The 22,398-nt window shown below is 37.7% G+C and overlaps 1 protein-coding gene across 1 annotated transcript; it reads right to left on the reverse strand.

Annotated features, from left to right (window-relative positions):
* Nucleotides 1-884: 884 nt before the first annotated feature.
* LOC116120751 (auxin response factor 19-like) lies at nt 885-19,210 on the reverse strand. The gene is given in 15 exon segments (XM_031406720.1): nt 885-1,019; nt 1,299-1,514; nt 1,613-2,515; nt 2,518-2,882; nt 2,885-3,187; nt 4,449-4,596; nt 4,679-4,769; nt 5,053-5,098; nt 17,131-17,202; nt 17,366-17,520; nt 17,698-17,758; nt 18,096-18,144; nt 18,271-18,420; nt 18,523-18,678; nt 19,115-19,210. Coding segments are annotated over 15 exon segments (2,946 nt in total).
* Nucleotides 19,211-22,398: the final 3,188 nt, after the last annotated feature.

A 22,398-nucleotide genomic window follows, 5' to 3' on the forward strand; every position in this document is an offset into this window, starting at 1 on the left:
AAACCTAGGGGTTTAAAAAATTGAATAAAATAAAATTGAATTCTTAGAATAGGGAAACAAGTATGTATTTTGGGTAGGATTTCAAAAATCTCAGCCAAAATAATAAAACAAACACACTCTAAGCTATCTGAATGTTTCTTGAACGAGCTTAAAGTTTTATATATGAACTATTAATTTTTGCAATTGTTAATATTCTATGTTCACCTCTTATGTCTATTAAAGACCAAGCACAAGAAGGTAACGAACTTTGGCACCGCGAATTTCCAAAACTGAAGAATCCAACAGAGGCAACCTTATATCTAGGACCAATTTCATTGCAAAACGAAAGAAGGGCAGTCTTAAAGGGTACCCTAACCCTGAATCTCATACATTAAAAAAACAACCCATAAAGGAAATATACATATTTATACAAACAAAAGTCAAAACTAGAGCATATAAATTTCTGGCATTTGCTTTCTACAATGCACCTTAAAGGGTGTATCAAATAAGTAAATGACAAGAATACAAACCGACAACAGCATTGACAAATCCTCTACTCAAAAAGAGATACCAAAATGGGTGCCAAATTAAAGCTGGAATATTCTGCTGGCACTTCAGTTGAGACTAATTAGTCCCATAACAAATTCTGGTAATAAGTTTCTGTTTCTTCCACTTAAAGTTGTCAAAAGTTTCAAGTGTTAAAACTGCAAAAGGATCATTCATGTCTTCATTTGCTTGCTCTTGCTATAAGCTCTGAAATGAGGGGAAAAAATATATAAAACAAAATGAAGAAAAACCCAGATGTAGCAATATATACTCCATAGAGAACTATATGAACAGAATCCCCACAACTAATATAGGATCCAAACGCAAAGAAAAACTGTTAGAATTTGAAAGACAATCTTTCAAGCACTCCCGTTATCAGAGCTGCTACACGCTTGATGGGGAAGAACGTAATTCCTGAAATCTCCATCCAAGCTCATCTGCTGTACTTCTTGTGGTGATAGGATCTTAATGCAGAGACCGCAGCGGACAAACTCCTTGAAAAATCCCAAACCAAATTGTGTAAAGATAAACCAACTATAGTGATACATATGGGGCTTTAAATCAGTCTACATGATTATATATATATAAAACAAAGACCGCAGTAAAGTTAGGCCTGGCCATGGTTAGAATTCTTAAATTAACAAGTAAAGGATTAAGGCAGGAGGACATGGGGAATTATTAGTCAAATATTCGGGTCATTATCACTACTATCTTGCTGATTCAAATAAAGAAAAAAGTAAAGGGAGAGGAGAGAATTCAAAGATGAAAAACACATTGGTAGAGGAGTTAAGGCCTTACTCCCATGGATCATCCCCCACTAGCAGGACATCATGTTCGTGATCCACATACACAAGCTTCCAGCCTATCCTCTGCCGGTCTTCCAATTGCCCCTCTATACCAAACCTACGAGCAAGATCCTGCTTCAGCTCATCATAACCAGAATAGTGTGTAATATCGATTGATCTCCCCACGGCTCCACGTTTGTACACCTTCATAACAAATAAATCTAGCTTTAAAACCTTAACTGATATGAACAAGAGAAGGAAAAATGAGACTTAATGACAGAAATATATCTCCAGAAATAAACCTTAGTATACGACCACATTCTTGGAGGAAACTGTGGTGGTGGTGCCCAGTGAGCCCTGTTCATGAAACTGCTGTCATTTATCGTGGAATCAATTGGATTAAATGTCATATCTGGAACTCCAAATGACTGTGAAACAATTGAGGACGAAAGTTCCTGCTGAACATCTTTGGAATTTTCATAGTTAGCAAGCATCCCTCCTGAAGATAAATTATTCGAGAAATCCTTCCCCACGCCCATGCTTTTTGTTAGCAACGGGTCATGATTGGGTAAAACCAATGGGCCATCAATATTACTCCCATATGGAACATTGCTCCTGGGATCTGCCTGAACTTCCCCATCTTGGCTTGTGTCTCTCAAAGGATTATATGACAAACTGTTGTTCTGTTGTATATGGACATCATTCTGAGAAAGGCGAACTGAAGTTGAAGAAGACGTATCCAAATAATCAGCCTGGGAAGATGTACATGTAGGTATGTCTGTGGGGCAAAAAAAACCTTGGTTTTGATTCTTAGAGATGTTCAATGAAGGCTTAATATCTGTTTTGGGTTGAAAATCTTTGACCAAGTTAATGCCAGGTGCTATGGTTTCCAAACCACTGGTACTCAAGAGAGTTGAGGCAGACTGAGCTATGTCCTCTCCCATTGCCATGCTCCGATTGGGCCTACTATTTGCCATTGGTTGAATCAAATTTTGACTGTTGTTTGCGGACGGTGAAGTGGAACAAGAAGGAACATCATCAGTAATCACAGAATGCCCTGCTCCTACAGCTCCTGTTAATACACTACCACCAGCTGTTGAATGTTGATTACTAATTTGGGCTGGGAGGGGAGCCACATGTCCAGGCATTTCAAGCAGCAGACCAGTCTGCTGTTGCTGAAGTTTCAGTTGCTGTGGAGGATAGGATCATAGGAAAATCGAACATTTGTCATGTTATTACCCTTAGTTATTTGCTGTGAGGTAACATTGGCCTGAGGGAGTGAGGTGGGTGTCGTTTGCGGCATGTCCAGCATTTGGGTGGCCGTCACAGACCTAGAAAAGCTCTGGGAAACATCCAAAAGTTGTCTTTGCTGATCTTGGAGTTGAGCAAGTTGAGCAGGCTGTTGAAGTGCAGACTGCTGTGCTAAAAGTGATTGTTGTTGTAGCTGAAGTCTCTGCAACAGCTGAAGCTGAATCTGCTGCTTGTCAGACATATGTAAATGTTGGTTTGCTTGATCAGGAAGCTGGGACTGCATAAGGTTTTGCGGTTGGTTCTGGCCCATAACATGTTTGGAGGAATATTAATTGGAAGTGGAGGGTTTTGAATAGATGGTTGCCGCGGAAGAATATTATTGTTTTGTACAAGATTGTGTGGCTGAAGCATTTGGACCTGAACTTGACCCGGGGATAAAGTTTGAGTAATCATATTTTGCCTTGATTGTTGAGTTATATCACCTAATTGTTGTGGTGGCGGTATAATGGAGCCTAATTGGTTCATGGTTGATGGAAGCTGTGGCAGCTGACCAATCTGTTGAACTTTCTGTGGTGACCTCTGGGAATTAAACTGCAAGTCGTTTGGCTGAGGTATTTGCAAGCCGTCTCTAGAACATTTGTGATCCTAGGCAAAAGTTACTTTGGGGGTCTTCTAATAATATAAGGATATATTAAAAAATTATTTCAAATTTATTTTTCTTGCCTTTTGAGATGCAAAATCACTAGAAAAGGTGGACGACGATCGGTGGACTAACAGGATTAGGTTGGTGGGGGTTTTAGAGAGTAGATGCTGGAGAAGTGATGGGCGGTGAAATGGGTGATTTCCAATGCCAAGATTGACTAGAAAAGACTTGAGAAGTCACGGCCCAAAAGGTATCGATGGCTGGCTATGGCAGAGTAAATATATGAGGTATGATAGGGGTTTTGGTGAGAAGGCTGAAGGAAGGAAGATGGTGTTGTTGGGGAAGGCCAACAATGCCAAGTATATGCCGAAAAGGCCGGAAATGGTTGTCGAACGTGGTGGAGCTAGGTTGCGAGATTTGTAAAAAATCGGCCAAATCAAAGACTATCAAGGCTTGGAAAACACTTGGAAAATGATAAAGTGATGATTCCGGTCGATTTTGGTGAGAAAATCGATAAGAATCAGCTCCAACTCCTTGGTGGGCCCACTAAAAGGAAACAATGATACACAATTATTAGAACTGAAACATCCTACTTCTAGCTAAAGTTTCGGGTTCAAATGGTTAACATAATATTTGACCAAAGGTCCTTAGCCCCATGTGTCCATTTATGTATTTGTATCTGCATTTTGTTATTATGTCAACTCCACATTACACATGATAAACAGTAGTAACAACCACAAACAAGCATCAAGGAAATGCCTATGCAAGGAGAAACTTAAGCTACATCGGAGCAAGGAACTTATGTTATAACCAAGGAACTTCACCTGAATAGCACATCTAGGCTTCGTTTGTTACGCTATTGGGAATATTATTATTAGTATTCCCAATAAAGTTAAACAGTAAAATGTCATTATTCTCAAAATATTATTTTATATTTTTTAATTTTTTTAAACTCCCTAAATTTGTTAATTTAACTAAACAACTCCAAATATTTTTTTTAGAAATTGCAAAAATACTCTGGCCACCCTCCGGCGGTGGTGGCCGGCTGTCCGTATTTAATGAATGGGTTGAAGGTGTTTTTGTTAACTTTTAATATTTTATTATAGGGGTGTTTAGTAAATAAACAAATATATGGAGTATTGTTAATTTTCAAATCTTACATCGTAATACCTGTCCAATTTAACTTTTTTCAAAATATTATTCTAAAAACTATTAGAATAATAAACCAAATGGACCCCTAGTACCTGGCATTCCTGGTTGTCTTGGATGCTTGGATCTCAAGAATGGAGTAGGGCAGAGAAAAAACAGAGCAGTCACTGCTTCAATCTCTCAAATTGAGACACGATTACGCCTTTCTCCAGCCTTTGACTCATCCCAACCAACTATTCATGGCTATTTGCTTTAATAACGGCAAATAAAATTAAAATAAAGTAAATAAAACAGATGAAAATGCTGAGAAAAACAAAGTTTGTACCTGCAAATTGCGCCATTGTGAGTTATTCCATCTTACAGGATCCAGATCATTGATTCCTGTAATTTTACCCATATACCTGCAGATCAGACGACTTCTCGTTAATTGCTTCAAAATTATTTCTTGTTCAATAAATTTTCCAAAGCATTTTGTTCAAATCTAGGAAGGGAATTTGGCATCTAACACTCATGAGAGTGCAAGAACCAATGACTTTAAGCTCTATTTATTATTAAAGAACTCAGAGATTCAAATGTCAAGATTTTGATCTTTTCAAATATGAAACAACTAGAAATAATTCTCTAACGAGCATTTTTTCTATCGAGCAATCATCAAATCTAAAAAAATTAATTCAAACAAAACTACCTTCTAGTTTTGACTCTTCAATTTCCAACATTATCCTAAGGCGCATGTGATTGACCCCTGTTGACCAAATGGTTTATCAGAACAAGGCAAAAAGGGGAAGCAAGGTTTGACAAGGCTGGACAGGTGGCACAGTAGCAAAGAAAGGAGCAAATGGCACAATAAACTATTGACAGATGGCAACAAGGAAGGATTGATGGGTGGCAAATTGGCTGGCGCAATGAAAGGGTGACAGGTGTCTGGAATTTGTTACAGTTGTTGGAAAAGGAATCTAGCGCAAGGATAAAAGAGGAGGAAAAGCATAGGATGGATATGGAAAATTAGTAGAGAGTTGTATAGGAGGAACTGAGCCTCGAAGTTCAGTATAGGGTTAAGTCTCTTTTCAATTTCTCTTTTTGTTTTCATTCCAATGTTACGAACTCATTCCATCAATATAGTTTTATTTCAGTTTTCCAATTGAGAGTATCGCTTGTGATTGAGTGTTTGCTTTTTCTCTTATTATTTGCTGTCAAACATGAATCTGGAAGGTTGGTGCTCATCAATTGGTATCAGAGCTCAGCGATTATAGGGCATGGTTAGTACAAGGATGGAGAGTAGGATGGACAGTGTTGAGAAAGATGTTGCTAGAGTGTCAGAGATAGCGAACTCGATGAGGGAAATCTTGATGGATATGCAGAGTTGGATGCGTAAAAAAGATGAAGAAGAAGAAGAAGAACGCAAGAGGAACTTATCTAGGAATTCGAACAGAGGCAGGGAAGGCCAAAACGAACAAGAATGTCATGAGGAAACTGGAGGAGACCACGGTGGAGGACGAGCTGAGCAGGAGATTCACAGGGACAGTGGGGAACGTAATGAACATGAGTTTCATCGGGACACAAGATACCACAACGGAAAAGCTTGGGGTCACCGCGAATGGTGGGGCAGGAAACTAGAGCTACCCATCTTCACCGGTGAAGACCCGTATGGATAGATCTTTCGTGTGGAGCGCTATTTCACCATTAATCAAGTCAACGATGAACAAAGGGTGTCAGCGACGGCTCTATGTATGGAGGGAGAAGGCCTCCATTGGTATCAATGGATGGAGTCGTGGGAAGCAATGACAACGTGGGCAGAGTTTAAAGTCTCTCTTTGCCAGCGCTTTAGTGGAGGCTAGGAGGTTAGCCCGTTAGAGTTATTGATGGCAATGCGGCAAACGGGGACAATGCTGGAGTATCGCCGCCGGTTTGTGGAAGTGGCAGCTTTAACAGTCAGGGAAAGAGAGGAGGTGCTCACTGTCATGTTTCTTAATGGCTTAAAACCAGAACTCAAGGCTGAGATCCGATTGCAACAACTAGATATTTTCACCAACCCCAATTCTTTGATCCAAGTAACCCATTTAGCCCAAAGGGTGGAAGAGCGAAATTCTGCAGTTGAAGAAGCCATAACTGGGCCAGGCCGCCAAGGAAAGTGGGCTACCCCAACTACTGGGCCAAGAACCTACACCTATCTAACCTGACCTGATGACCTAACAAAAAACCAAACCCACTTGAACTGACCCGTACAACAAGTCCAAATCCATCCCATTTCCGGCAAAATCCAAACAAAGTTCAACCTAGCCCCAACTTATCGTCCTCTGTCAATTTCCGGCCAAATTTTTCCCAATGAGATTATCCTTATAAGAAGATGACTGAAACTGAGATCCAAAAGAAGAGGGAGAAGGGACTGTGCTTTCGGTGTGACGCCAAGTATTCGCTAGGCCATCGGTGCAGTGATAAGATGTTTCAAGTATTGTTAGTGGATGAAGAAAGCCCAGAGGTGAACGAGATAGTCGCTGAAGAAAAGTCGACCAAAGAAGAAGCCCCAAGCGCGGTTGAACTCTTAATCATTTCTGTAGTTGGAATACAGGGGCCAAAAACATTAAAATTAAGAGGAGAAATCGGGAACAGAGAGGTCATTATGCTCATTGACAGTGGAGCCTCCAGAAAAGTTAAAAATTCTAGTAGTTCAGACAAAGGCTTTTGGCATCAGAGTCGGAGATGGGTTTTACGTAAGGTGCCAGGGAGAGTGCTGTGAAGTAAGTCTAAGGCTACAGGATATCACACTGGTTCAAAATTTTTTTCCCTTTGACATGAGCAGCGTTGACGTGATTTTGGGAATTGCATGGTTAGAGACATTGGGAGAAACCATAACTGATTGGAAAAAATATATCATGAAGTTCAATATGGACGGAAAGGTGGTGGCTCTTGTCGGAGATCCTTTGCTGAGTAAGGTGATGGTGTTGTTCAAAGGAATGATTAAGACACTGCGGACTGAAGGACAAGGGTATTTAGTTGAGTTCGGAAACTTGTAGTTATAGGAAGAAAACAAGACGGACGCAGATAGTCGCGTCAACAAACTGTTACAAAACCATGCGGCTTTATTTGAACCTCAGTTGGGGCTCCAACCAGCCAGGGCACATGACCACGCCATCAGGATTGAACGAGGCACTCCAGTACCCAACATTCGGCCCTACCGGTATCCGTATTATCAGAAAAACAAAATAGAAAAGGTTGTGCAAGAAATGATGGCTTCTGGAATTATTAAGCCAAGTGTCAGCCCATTCTCTAGCCTGGTCTTATTAGTAAGAAAAAAAGATGGAGGATGGCGTTTCTGCATAGATTACCGAGCACTCAACAAGATCACCATTCTTGACAAATTTCCCATTCCAACCGTAGACGAATTGTTTGATGAGTTAGAAGGAGCCACTATATTTTCAAAACTGGATCTCAAATCGGGATATCATCAAATAAGGGTTAGGGAGGAGGACACCCACAAAATCGCGTTTTGAACTCATGAAAGGCACTATGAGTTTCTTGTCATGCCCTTCGGGTTATCAAACGCCCTTTCAACCTTCCAAGCGCTCATGAATGACATCTTCAAATCCTACTTGCGGAAATTCATATTGGTCTTTTTTGATGATATTTTAATCTATAGTTCTGATCTGGAAACACATTTACATCACCTCTGAATTACCTTTCAGGTGCTTTTGAAACATCAACTAGTGTTAAATAAAAAGAAATGCTGATTCGCCCAGGTTCAGTTGGAATATTTAGGCCATCTTATCTCAGCTCAAGGTGTTGTAGTTGACCTTTCTAAAGTGGATTGTATACTGAAGTGGCCTGTTCCAAAAGATGTCAAGGCACTCCGTGGCTTTCTTGGTCTGACCAGGTATTACCCTTGACCAATCTTTTTCGCAAGGACGCCTTCATATGGACAGAATCATCACAGAAAGCCTTTGAAGAACTCAAACGAGCCATGACCACAATACTCGTCTTAGCCATGCCTAATTTCTATAAGACGTTTGTTATTGAGACAGATGCCTCGGGACCGGGAATCAGAACTATTCTCATGCAAGAAGGTCGACCCTTAGCATTTCTCAGTCAGGGACTCTCTACACGGTCGAGGTTAAAGTCCGTTTACGAAAGGGAATTAATGGCCATTGTACTAGCTGTCTAAAAATGGCGACACTATCTGTTAGGAAGACATTTCATCATCAGGACCAATCAACGTAGTTTACACTATTTGAACGAGCAGCGGTTACAAGGGGAGGAACAACAGAAATGGATTATCAAGTTGTTGGGGCTAATGTTCTGAAAACTAGACCGGGAGTCGACTCGGCCAAAGGCCTGGTTTTCGGTTTTCTCGGTTGGACACGCCAAATAAAAATATCAATAAAAATACGAGATAATAAAAATATTAAAATTGCCAATGCTTTATACCTATTTTTCAAACGCAAGTTATAATGGATAAAAACCAAATCATTCAACCATTGATGCTCCAATCTATTCCTTCTTTTTGTATGGATGCATTCGAAAAAACTCCAATTTCGCTTACATCCCGAAGAGGTTGAAGTTTGGCTCAGAATTTTAATTGCAAACAGTTGTAACTGTGGAGTACTATACCCATATGTCCTCCACCATTCATCTAATTGAAAGTTAAAGTGATAACCATATGAAATAAACATAAATTCATAACTTAGAAATTGGACTTAAAATTGAGAAATTTAATAAGTATCACACACCAGGTCGTGTGGTTTTGCAAGTTTGAAAGGCAAGCTCAAGAGAAAGCTTTCCTCACGGTCTCGATATATTCTACTTTCGTCCACTAACTTTGTCTTGTTCAACTTGAATGCACTTACTTTATTTTCGACAACATCAACGAAACCACGCATAACCTCTGGTTTCCTGCAGAAAGTTGCACGGTCATACTAAAAAGCTGGATTCAAATAATAAGCAGCAGAATGAATGTCACGGCGCAAAAGCCTATCCCATCGCAGCTTAATAATTTCGGTATAAGGCTTGTACAATGTCTTTTTCTTTTTAAAGAACTTCTTGATGGCTTTTTTGGCTCTATACATGCCATCATACGCATATCCTATTGCAGGTCTCTTATCTAAGTCTACAATCCGCAACAAATGCATCAAAGGAGCCACAATTTTAGAGACGTAACCCATGTCATCCCAAAATTCATTATCTAGAATTATAGGAATAACATTATTGCCTTTACTACTTCTGGCATATAGAGAGTCCACCAAAAACCTATCAGTCACCATAGCTTACAAGTCATGTTTGTGCTCATGTAGACTTCTTAATGCAATGAAAGTAGTAGCAAACCGAGTTGCACTCGGTCGTATGATTTCTTTCCAACCCTGTTCAAGTGATACATACATAATAGATGTTAGTAAATTATTACAAAATGTTTATTATGTAATAAATTGACAAAAACTTGAGTCAAAGGTTTATAAGCTATTACCTCTCTTTTCCTCAACCAAGCTATCAAAATTGTGTGATTATACACAAACTTGGTTACTTCAGAAGCATGTTTTGCAAGATGCACTATGTGTTCCAACTCAAATATATCTTTCAAAAATAAATTTATGCAATGTGCTGCACAAGGCGATCAAGTAATATTCTCATACTTCTCAGACAACATTCTTCCAATAGCTTTAAAATTTGCTCTATTATCCGTGACAACATGGACAATATTGTTTGGTCCAACCCATAAAGCCATTTCCTCAAACAACTTGAACAATGTAAAGGCATCCTTTACAACATCTGAAGCATCCACTAATTTTATAAAGCAAACACCTTTAGGACAGTACATGAGAAAATTAATCAATGACCTATGGCAAGTATCAGTCCAACCATCAGCCATTAATGTACATCCAACCTCTTCCCAAATACTCTTATAATTGTCAACAAGTAATTGGACTTCCGTCTTAGCATCTCTCAATAAATTCACACGCATAGCATCATAAGTAAGTTGTTTATACCCAGGGTGCAGCTATAGCATCCAACATAGGCTGAAAATAAATTGAGTTTAAAGCATTCATCGGGATGTAAGCATTATAGAAGAATTGTGCAACAGACATGTCTGCTCTCCACTTTGCATCTTTTCCAGCCAAAACACTCCTAATTGAAGGCTGAGACCCAGAAGTAGTTCATGGAGCAAAATAATTACTAACCCCCGTAGGTTTCTTTCTCTTACTGCTCGTAAATTGTTTTTTACCGCCATTACTACCACCTTCATTCATGGTCATTTCTGATGGGAAAATCTCTTCATTTTCTTCATCTAACTTATCACCCTCAAATCCATGTACTGTAGCACCAAAAGGAGTTGCATGCTTCCAGAAATCTTATTTTTCCTTATTCTTTACTCTATTTCTTTTAGTGATTCATTCATATTGAATTTAACATCAAATGGAGCCTTTGGGCACTTTCCAATATCTCCCTTTACTCCTGCTAGGTGTTGCTTCATTCGGAAAATACCACCACCTTTAGTAACCTTGCCACAATGAAGACAAGATAATATTTTCTTTCCATCTTTATCAACAGTCTCAAGAACATGTCCCCATGCTATATCGGTCTTTCCTCGAAAAGATTACGAGGAAATGGAGGATGCGGCTAATGAGTTATGTGCAGACGAAGATGATGACATTCACTCCCCTGGCAATTGGCAACCAATAATCAATTTGTTATAATTTATAAGATATAACTTTAAATTAATATAAAATCAATTCATATTATATATATAGAAACAATTATGAATAAACATACTAAGTACTAAATACTAGGAGAAAAATCAGAAATTTTATTAAGTTAATTTACAGTTCACAGATAATCTAATAGCATTTTACTTTATGGCAGCATGTAAATGAGAAAATTTCTATACTCGTCATGTTACTCATGTTGGATTCTCGGTTGCAGTTGACTTTTACAATTGAAATGTTTAAATATAAATCTCAATAGCAATCACTTTCTGATCATAACTCAGTTTCAGTTCATATTTCATAAGCCATGGCCGGGATTAATATACAAGTGACAGTAAATAAGAGCAGCTACCGCGTGTTCTGATCATAATGTGATCGAGATGCCATTAGCGATGAGTTTTGGTACCTAGTTAACTGGCAATATGCTGCGCACAAATTGAAAGTATAACAAAAAGTTATCCTCTTATTTATCCTAATCCTATATCATGGTTTCAAAACAAGGAAGCTTAAAAATCTCTTAGCGTCGGAATTCAGAACATAACTGTAATAACTCTTTCTAGCTAGTATACTTTGGGAAATATAATATGACATCACTAAATATATCATGGAAAATATAAATGTATCTAAGTACTACATAGTGGGCCCAAAACAAATTCTTTACATTAACAAAAGTATCATATACATAATCTCTAAATACAGTAGACAGTAGTGTCATTCCCCTCCGCTTCTCGACGTTCCATCCGACTGCTTCTCACTTATTTCCTACAAAAACATTGAAAACAACGGGGTGAGCAGTAGTTGCTCAGTAAGTAAATCCGCTATGCTATTCTTCCATCTCTGTTGCTCATATTTTAAATTTCTTTCTTTACATCATACTTCTCTATTCTCTCTGCTTTTTCTCTGTTCTTTCTCTGTTTCTAATCTCTCACTTTTCACTACTCATGATAGTTGGCATGGTATCATGCTTAAGTATGATGAAAATGCACAAATGCATAAGATATGTATTTTCTTTTCTGTTTTCTCTCTCTTTTTTTTCTATGTTTCTTTCTTTCTGTTCTTTCTTTTCTTTCTATTCTCTCTTTTCTTTCTATTATTTTCTTTCTTTCTTATTCTTTTCTTTCTATACTTTTCTTTCTTTCTTTCTTATTCTTTTCTTTCTATTCTATTCTTTCTTTCTTTCTTATTCATTGCCGATTAGACTCGGTTGAGGCATGGATTCGGAACCCTGACCATGTGAGTGAGTACAGCCCTCATCTACATGCACTCTTACGGACTGCATAAATTCTTCTTCTTATTAGGCCGCTCACTAAAGACGGCGTGCATGTAGGTATATTCTTCTGGGTACAGCCCTCATCCACATGCACTCTTACGGACAGTATAAATTCTTCTTCTTATTCTTAGGCTGCTCACTAAAGGCGGCATGCATGTGGCGATATTCTTCTTCTTGTCACTCACGGGTTCCCCATCGCAACAACCTTTCTTTTCTCTTATCTTTCTTTTAGAGATTAATATTCAATTTCTTTTCTTTAGCACTTTTATTTCTTTCTCTATATTCTTTAGTGTGCTTATATGCATGTATGCATATAGATGGACTTTCTTATTGTTCTTTCTCAATTCAAATAATTAAATGCAAGAATGCAAGATGGCATGTGAACATGTCATTCTCTACTTTCTCTTCCACCTACAAACTCTTCTCAAGATAATACACAAGCATTAGCGTATATGCACTTCACTTTGAAATTTTATCAAACAAGTGGTATGCACAAACAAGCACTAAATTAGCTACACTTCTATCTCTTTTTCTAGCTACCGAAAATTTAGAGCATAAATTTTCTAAAATCAACTTCAAACCTGGCCAGGAAAATTACACTCCGTAATTCTACTCAAATTCTTCCTTAACTCATCCAAACTTCCATCAATTTCTATAAACACAATCATCACTCCTCATGATGTCATCATCAATTCCATCATAAACTCTCAATACTCAAGCATTTAAATACATATAAGAAAATTCTCTACTCAAGTATTGCTCAAATCAAGGGCTAGGGTTGGATTTACTTACCTTGAGTTTGGGTAGTTCCAAACTAGAATCTCTCTCTTTGGAAGACTTCCTCTTCTTCTTAAACCCTAAGCATATAAACGATAAGAATTCAACGCTTTAAAAAAAATAATCTCACATCTTATTGCTAGAATTCTTACCTTTGGATGCTTAGGACTGAATATCTACCGAAATCCAACAAAAAATCCTCTAAATTCCCTTGGAAATTTGATGAAGAAATTGAGAGAATTTGGGGATGAAAGTGGCGTGTGAGGGAGTAGAGAATGGTAGGGTTTTCATTCTTGAACCTTTAATATCTCATTTATTGCTTTTACATTCCCATTTTGCCCCTGTACTTTCTATGAAATTCCATCTTTGTCCTTTAGTCAATTACAAAAATACCCTCACTTCCATTGCATTCTACTACTTTTCACTCTCCACATTTACAACTAATTGTGGGTGGAATGACCATTTTGCCCTTAAGGAAGTTTTTTAGAATTTTCTCAAAAATTTCACCAAGTTCTTTGCCTCGGCGAAGCTTTTTCTTCGCCTCGGTGAACCATTCTAGAGTGTATGTTGCCGCGGAGAACTTTCTTCCTTGCCGCGACAAAGACTGCAATTCTAAGAACTCAATTGGCCAGTGTGTATAAGGCCGTGGCGACAAAACTCCTTTGCCGCAACGAAGTCTGCAAATTCTAATTTTTCAATCTTTCACTTTGAAACAAGTAAAACTAAGGGCATTAAAACATAAATAAGTTACGTACCTCAATGTGGGCGTTACAATAACCCATGATTAAGAGTTTTTCAGTCAAGAGCATTTCATGCTACTAAATGGAAGAACCAAGCAAATTGATAACCCCAATCAATACCTGTGTTGTCATACTGAAAACTAACTTGCTTGTTTGAATCTTAAGTTGTCTTTAAGACCATTGAAGTCTTATAAAAGTTAATAAAAATTACAAACTATTCCCAGCAACTAGAAGCACACCCGCTGGTTATTATTATTCGCCAAATTCCAGTAGTGGAGCCAAGAAAAACTATATGAAAATACATCTATGTTATTATAACAACATGAATAAACTCCCCCTTTCAATTACTCTGTTACTGTAATGAAGCTTCATGGTGAAACTTTCACCATCAATTTTTAATTTCCCATGAGAAATTACATTTTAGAGTTTCATAAATTCAATTGACAAATGACAGATTCACAATAAGAAATTAGATTTAAAAGTTTCAAAATTTAAATTGACAGATTCAGTGATTCACATCACAATAATACAATATCATGAATCATGATATGAAATAGAAGACAGAGAAAGATAGGATGACTCTTAGTCTCTTACAGCAGTTTTTTACTTGGTCGACGGCAGCAGGCGGCGACATATGTGAAGGTTGAAGTCTGAATTGAAGTTGAAGTAGTGACTGACGAATCTGGCAGACCAGCAATGACAAGGAAGAGGTAGGCTTTTAGATGGCGACGACGATGATTGAAGAGTTTGAACCGTTGAAGACTTGAAGTTGAAGAATGAAGACTTTGAACTGAAGTGTTGAAGTCATGACTGACGAGTGAGTAGCAGACCAACCACTGCAAGGAAGAAGCAGAGTAGTAGACCAACGATGATTGAAGAGGTTGAACTTTGAAGACTTGAAGGCTGAAGTTGAAGCTTGAAGAAGATCGTGAATGGAGGATGAGGACTAGACTGGAGGAGGCAAACCAAAAAGAAACTAAAAAACTGAAAAAGCAAATGCGCCAATCAAAGCAAAGTGCCAAACAGCTGTGAACCGCAAAAGCAAATAAAAAATTGGGGGTTTGACTTTAGGGTTTTGTAATTTGTTAGTGGACCGGATTTGACGTTAGATCGGATTTGTGTGTTATACCGGTTCGACCGTCAGTTTGCTATAGTGAGACAGTCCAACAACGGTTTGAAATGGTCCAATGTGAAATCTTGATTTTTTACTCCCTTTAAATCGGAAATTCCACCAAAACCCGGTCGGACCGGTTCGATCACCCAGTCTGGTCTGGGTTTCAGAACATTGGTTGGGGCTAAATTATGAAATACAGTATAAGCCGGGGCTGGAAAATATAGCGACAGATGCCTTATCCAGACGAGAAGAGATAGTAAAGCACCCCTGATTATGGATCCTGACAATTATCCGCATTTTAAGCTAATTGGCCATCAATTGTACTATGATGATCGTTTGGTGCTCCTTAAGTCAAGCCCACAAACCCAACAACTTTTGCAGGAATTTCATTCATCTCCTTTGGGGGGTCACTCCGGGTTTTTTCGAACCTATAAAAGGCTAGCAAATGTGGTGTATTAGGGAGGAATGAAATGAGACATCCAAGCATTTGTAAAAGCTTGCCCTACCTGCCAACAAAATAAGTATGAAGCCCTTCAACCGGCCGGACTGTTACAACCACTACCTATCCCATCCCAAGTCTAGGAGGACATTTCCATGGACTTCATAGTTGGACTTCCAAAAGCTCATCAGGTAGATACTATTTTGGTAGTCATAGACTGCCTCACAAAATACAGTCATTTCCTTCCCTTGCGGCATCCCTACACCACTAAAGACGTGGCCAACCTATTCCTTCAGGAGATAGTGCGGTTACATGGGTTCCCTCGCACTATAGTTTTTTATCGGGATCGAGTATTCATGAGCATCTTTTGGGGAGAGATGTTCAAACAATCAGGAACACAACTTCATATGATTATTGCCTATCATCCACAGTCCGACGATCAATCAGAGGTAGTAAATCGTTGTGTAGAAACCTACTTGCGTTGTGTCAGGGGCCACCAACCACAACATTGGCCCAAGTGGCTGGCGTGGGTAGAATATTGGTTCAACACCACATACAATCGCTCTTCGGGCATGACCCCCTTCCGAGCCTTATATGGTTGAAACCCTCCAATTATCCTCAAGTATAATAAGAACAGTTCTGCTGTCAATGATGTCGACCAACAATTAACGGAAATAAATCTCATTTTGGAAGAGTTGAAGGCCAACTTGGCTAAAGCCCAGGAGAGTATGAAGAGTTATGCTGATGAAAACAGGCGAGAAATTCCTTATGACGTTAGGGATTCTGTTTATCAAAAAAATCAACCCTATCGTCTCAAATCCTTGGCACGCAGAGTCAATGAGAAGCTCAGCCCCAGGTCTTACGGTCCCTATCTGATCGCCGAAAATGTGGGTCAAGTTGCTTACAGGATAAATCTTCCCCCTACAACCCGCATACATGACGTCTTCCATGTTTCACAACTCAAGAAAGCCACCTCCCGCCCTATTACACCGCAACCCCTCCCCGACATCCTTGACTGTAATCTGATGTTACAAGTTGAACCTGAGGATGTCCTAAAAAAACGACGTCTGTTAGATGGTAGTTATGAAGTGTTAATTAAGTGGAAGAATTTACAGTCCTGTGACAACACTTGGGAGCCTACGACGTTATTCGCCACCAATTTCCCTCTTTCCACCTTAAGGACAAGGTGGCACTCCTTGATGGACCCTCGGTGACCAAATGGTTTATCAGAACAAGGCAAAAAGGGAAAGGAAGATTTGACAAGGCTGGACAGGTGGCACAATAGCAAAGAAAGAAGCAAATGGCACAATAAACTGTTGACAGATGGCAGCAAGGAAGGATTGATGGGTGGCAAATTGGCTGACGCAATGAAAGGGTGACGAGTGTGATGAATTTGTTATGAATCAATTGGTTGGTGCAATGAAAGGGTGACGGGTGCCTGGAATTTGTTATAATTGTTGGAAAAGGAATCTAGCGCAAGGATAAAAGAGGAGCAAAAACATAGGATGGATATGGAAAATTAGTAGAGAGTTGTACAGGAGGAACTGACCCTCGAAGTTCAGTATAGTGTTAAGTCTCTTTTCAATTTCTATTGTTGTTTTCATTCCAGTGTTACGAACTCATTCCATCAATATAGTTTTATTTCAGTTTTCCAATTGAGAGTATCGCTTGTGATTGAGTGTCTGCTTTTTCTCTTATTATTTGCTATCAAACGTGAATCTGGAAGGTTGGTGCTCATCAGCATGCGAGTGAGATTTGGTTGCTGTAAACTGCCTTATAGCACTTGGCCAAAGGGACAACAAACTCTAATGGACTAGCCCAGAATTAGAAGATGTTATTTAGGGTGATTTCTCATCCCACAGATATGTAATTCATCCTACATACACTGATCCAATGATCACAGAATCTATCGAGCATAAATCAAAGCATACACGAAAAAACCAAATCACTAAAGTAAGACCCTATAGAAACGAAGAAGTGACCTTGGATTACAAAAAACAGTGAAGAGGCTATTGTTTGCAGCAGCATGTGCCGCTGCAGCGAGGATTCCAATATGCATACTGTCACTTGACAGTACAGATGATGAAAGATTGGTAGGTTGCCTGTCTCGTCTAATGCCCAAGAGCAGCTGTTGCTTTTACATCCCTGCTCACAGATATTAAGAATCATAAAGACAACTAAACGGGTTTAAGTCTACATTAACATGGTGAGTCCAAACCATAAAAGGATGTGAAAAAGATTTTTAATATGTACAGGAAAGCGTAATTCCAAGGAATCTCAATCCATTACCGTTACCTGATAAATAAGAAAATAACCTGATAAACCCATGTCTTGCTTCATTAAAAGTAGAAAGGAACTCTTCCAGTGTCCCAAATGCTGAAGGCATACAAAATCGCATCAAAGCCAAGCTTCATAAAGATTATTTTGGATAGGTGTGCCACTCATCAACAATCTTCTGGGCATGACAAATCGCTCTCTGAGGACTTTATATAGAACCTGTTGTGGTTCAATCATTGAAGTCTTTCAAATGAGAAAATCAGAGGAAAATTGAGAAAAATATTTCCATTAAAATATTAATTTTCACCTACTCAGATCTAGTCTTATTTTAGACAATAGCAGAAATTTACTCAAAATTCACACTAGTAATCACCCGGTAAAGTTGAGAACATGAGAGCGGTGCAACAGCCGAAGCCGATGGTATCATTTAACAAACCTTGCAATTGATGTAGAAATGTTCCATTACTTGGATTGCAGAAAAATTCCTGTACCACAAAAATTATTAGTGTAACATCATATATTTTTTCATTAGATAAGAAGAAAGAAATTTGAATCATATGTAATGAGTGAGTGAAAAAGGCCAATGACTGCCAACTTGTTGTAGATATCACCCTCCTCTGCTTATTAAACAAGCTAAGTATTTTCTTCATCTCCTTTGAGTTCATACTTGCAGTAGAATTGAGCAGATAAACCAAATCATCATTTACTTCGATAAAAAGTCCCCACAACTGACCAATAAAAAAACGTGCATGTTCTTCAAACTAAATTCAGGAAACAAGCATTATTTCTCAAATTGTTCACATTTAAAAACAATGAAATTGTACTATGATACATGAAATTACTCACTAACGGTAACTAATTACTGGAGAAGGCTTACTTATCATATTTTTCTTGAAATGAGTGACACACATGGCCTCCAAGTATATATCTACAACTAAGTCGGCACGAAATGCTGTAAAACCAAAGTAAGGATGAGGAAGAAGGATTCCTAATAATTCAACGACATCACGTGGAGCTATCTGTGAACAGAAAAACAGAGAGGTAAAAGTTACGATGAAGAGTTACAACTTTGGTAAAGATAAGATGATGAACTATATGAAAGAATGCAATTTTTTAAAGAAAGTATCGTAAGAACCAGTTGCAAGTTGCAATTATTCACACCACTCAGCAATTACTTTAAACCCATGTAATGACATTCTCTTGCGGTTCTCTTTTAGCTGAGATAGATTTATAAGCGAAGGGATGAATTAGTTTTGTAATGCCCTTTTTTCATCAAATTTGAGTTCATGGCTTTATCCAAAGTTTTTAAAAGAATCAGACTACAGTAAAATTGATTAGTACCAATTTGGTGCATATTAACATTACCTACTGAGATTTAGGTGCTCTTTTCACACCCAAAATGAAATACAAGATATAGCTTCCTAAGTTTCTTGGAAATCAAACACAACCACTAACCTTTCCTATAAGATCTCGACTCAAATGACAAGCCATAGTCTGAGAGACATGACCTTTTGGAACATGCGCAGCCAACTCTTTCTTAGCAAAAAACATCATCTAATATTACATAATCATGCTTGCTATTAATCCATTCTAAGACTGAAACCAAACTAAATTGAAAACTTCCTGAAACTTTGATGCTTTGAGTTTAAGGATCAACTTCCCATTTGTTATATTTTATATAACAATGTCTGGACGGGCAGTCAAATGCAGGCAGTTGCTTTCTATCTAACAATTATTAAATGAAAGACAAATAGGTGTAGAAGAATAGACAAGTCATATCCAAATTTTGTGAAATTAGAGGTCCTGTAATCAGTTACCTGGTAGATTTCAAAACTACAATCTTCACATGTATATATTGCAACCTACATAAGTGGCTTAACATTTGAATGAAGTTATAATGCTTGATATCCTTAAGGCCTGACCAATGTGTGAAGCCTTGACCTTCCTCATAGTAAATGGCTGCCTTTTTGTAGGTTTCCTTATATAAACTTCAAAGAATCAAGAATGAGAATTCAATAGCCCACCAAATGTATCAAATATTCCGTGGTGAGCCATCCCATATATTCTGATCTCAAGCATATAAGACATTCTTCAAGGATAATGCATTACAAATAATTAACACAAAAATCAGTTCAACTACTGTATGGAAAAGCTATAACAAAAGTTTATCACTATACTATTGTTCATGCAGAAATAAATAAAATAGAACTAAGTTATACTCAAATTTTAATAAACTGACACTTGACAAACAGTAATTGATAAATATGTAATAGCCAAACGGCCGAATAACTTATTATCTAAATTAAGTCTTTGAAGATAGGAGCCCTAAGTACATATTGCTAACACATGATCACAAAGATAACTTTCAAAAAGTGGAAGATTTTTAATTCATTTCAGCTTCAGTTGAAACATATTTATTATCAGCACCAAACAATAAGCCACAAATCATTCAAAACAAATCATCATCAGTTATCAATCAAGTGCGGTGCATAGTGAGGACACTCCTTGAAATATCTTCGTAACTGCAAAAACTCCTACTTTGCATGTGAAAAGCAGTAACCATAGTTGTCAAAATCAACTAGCTTCAGCACTCATTCTGAAGATCTAAATTTAACATCATTAGGATTTGGAAAGCAAACCTGTAAGTTTACAAGCATGGGTCATCTGAGCAAAGTGTAGAACACAATGCCTAGAAACATTCAACTTCTTAAGTAGTAGGTCCCAAAATAACAACTTTACCATTAGCCTGACCAGGAAGCCAATTGAAACAACATTTTTGTTGGAAGGAAATAATGTAAGAACCCAGTATGGAATATACAAATTGCAGGCATACAAAAACAACAAAAGTTTTTCCTTTTATAGGCAAAAGGAACACATAGACTCCATCCTTTGTCTACAAACTGATATGAAAAGGATGCCTAACCAGGCGTTCACCTTCTTTAAATAGTTCAGGCTTAATACCAGGAAAGGGGGAAGAATAATTATATTTCCTCAACACAAAAAGAAGATATAAGATTAAAAAATCAAGACATTGATATACAAAAACAAGAGAAACAAGATACATTAAGTGAGAATGATTAAAAGAGACACAAGATAATATTAGTCAGCCAGCAAGAACACACCTATCAACACAATAAAGCTTGATACGTGGTTCCTACACTGTATGAGTTCCACTCACAGAAACGCAACAATGGGATTCATCTTACATCACTGCCAAGGTAGTTTTCTAGGAGTACCTTTAGTGCAACAGCCAAAAAGACCTCTTTGCACCACAGTCCACATCATCACCAAAGGAAGACAAATCTGAATAACAAAGTTAAGTAAATTATATATGTATAAGAATCCCAATTTTTTATGAAGAAATCAACATTAACCATTCTATAAGGATGAAAGAAATTCCTGGAAATAAAACATGTATCAATATATAAATTTCAACCAATATAACAAGACAAGAGTAGACTACTAATTATTAAAAGCAAGGAAAGGGGATACAAATCATTTCTATAATTAGCTTACAGTGAAAACTTCCGGTGAACCAACTTGAAGCATCCTGTTTCATATTTCCTTGTAGGTATGCCCTCCCATCAGTAGAAAAGGATATACAAAAAAATTCAAAGTGAGGAAATTTAGCACAACAGCAAAGAGAGCTTTTGGAAGTAGAAACTTACATTCTAAACTATTGTTTTGCTATCATCCCAGCAGTAATATCAATCCTAGGTTTAAAAGGATGATAATTCAAAAAAAAAAGACTTCCAAGAGTAAATAATAATAGAGTGAGCCACTGAGGCAAAAATAATTTAGCAAATTATAATTCTAGTGATAAATAATTGGACTCTCTAAATAAAGTAAACTTCTCTAAAGTCTATAGCTACTTCAGTATCAACAACCTAATTGGTGAGTCTATCTTGTTTCTATAACTAACCCATCTCTTGCCCTGTGTTTGAAAAATTATAAGCAATGCTTTCCTAAGAGGGGAAAATGCAGCAGAAGATGCATGCTTCCAATAGTCCATACTTTTACCATAACCTAAGAGGATAAAAGAAGCCCCTCTTATAAACATTAAATGAACAATTTCGTTTAGAAGAAAAGACAAATCACATATCAAGTCTAATGAGATAAGAGATCCTATACTGGAGTACCTGTTGATGTAAAAAGAAATGGATTAAAAGCAGTCATAAAATTACTAAAATAGCCCTGAAAAGAAATGAGGTATCTTGAAATAATATAATGTCCAAAATGAAGTAATAACATCCAGTGAGAATCTACCTATCTGTGAAAATTCATAGGTAAGATAAAATATTAAAACGAAGACAATAGTTTGATTCTTCAAACATGAAGCAACTAGGCCACCTAATCAATTATCAAGAAAAATTAAAACATATTGAATTCAAGTCAGACTTGACCAGGTTTGCAATAACTAACCAGAATTTTGAGAATGACGTCTTTGATAAACAACCTTTCAGTTCCGGAATAGATAAATGACTCCAAGGGACTTCACACGTAGGATTATATGATTGCACAAAAGCAAAAGCCACTAATTGACAAGCATTGTTTATACTACCCTCCTCACTGTCCTCTATGCATAGAAACAAAAAGGTTGATATTTAGTGATAATGTGATTAGGGGAGGAAGAAGCAAAATATTTCTAAATACTAGAAAAAAAATGTGGCACTAAAGTACATAATCCCACAATACAGATTTTCAATTTCAGTTGACAAAAAATAAGACCAGATGTTTCA

Source organism: Pistacia vera, unplaced genomic scaffold, assembly GCF_008641045.1.
Source record: "Pistacia vera cultivar Batoury unplaced genomic scaffold, PisVer_v2 Contig944, whole genome shotgun sequence".
In the NCBI taxonomy this organism is placed as follows: domain Eukaryota; kingdom Viridiplantae; phylum Streptophyta; class Magnoliopsida; order Sapindales; family Anacardiaceae; genus Pistacia; species Pistacia vera.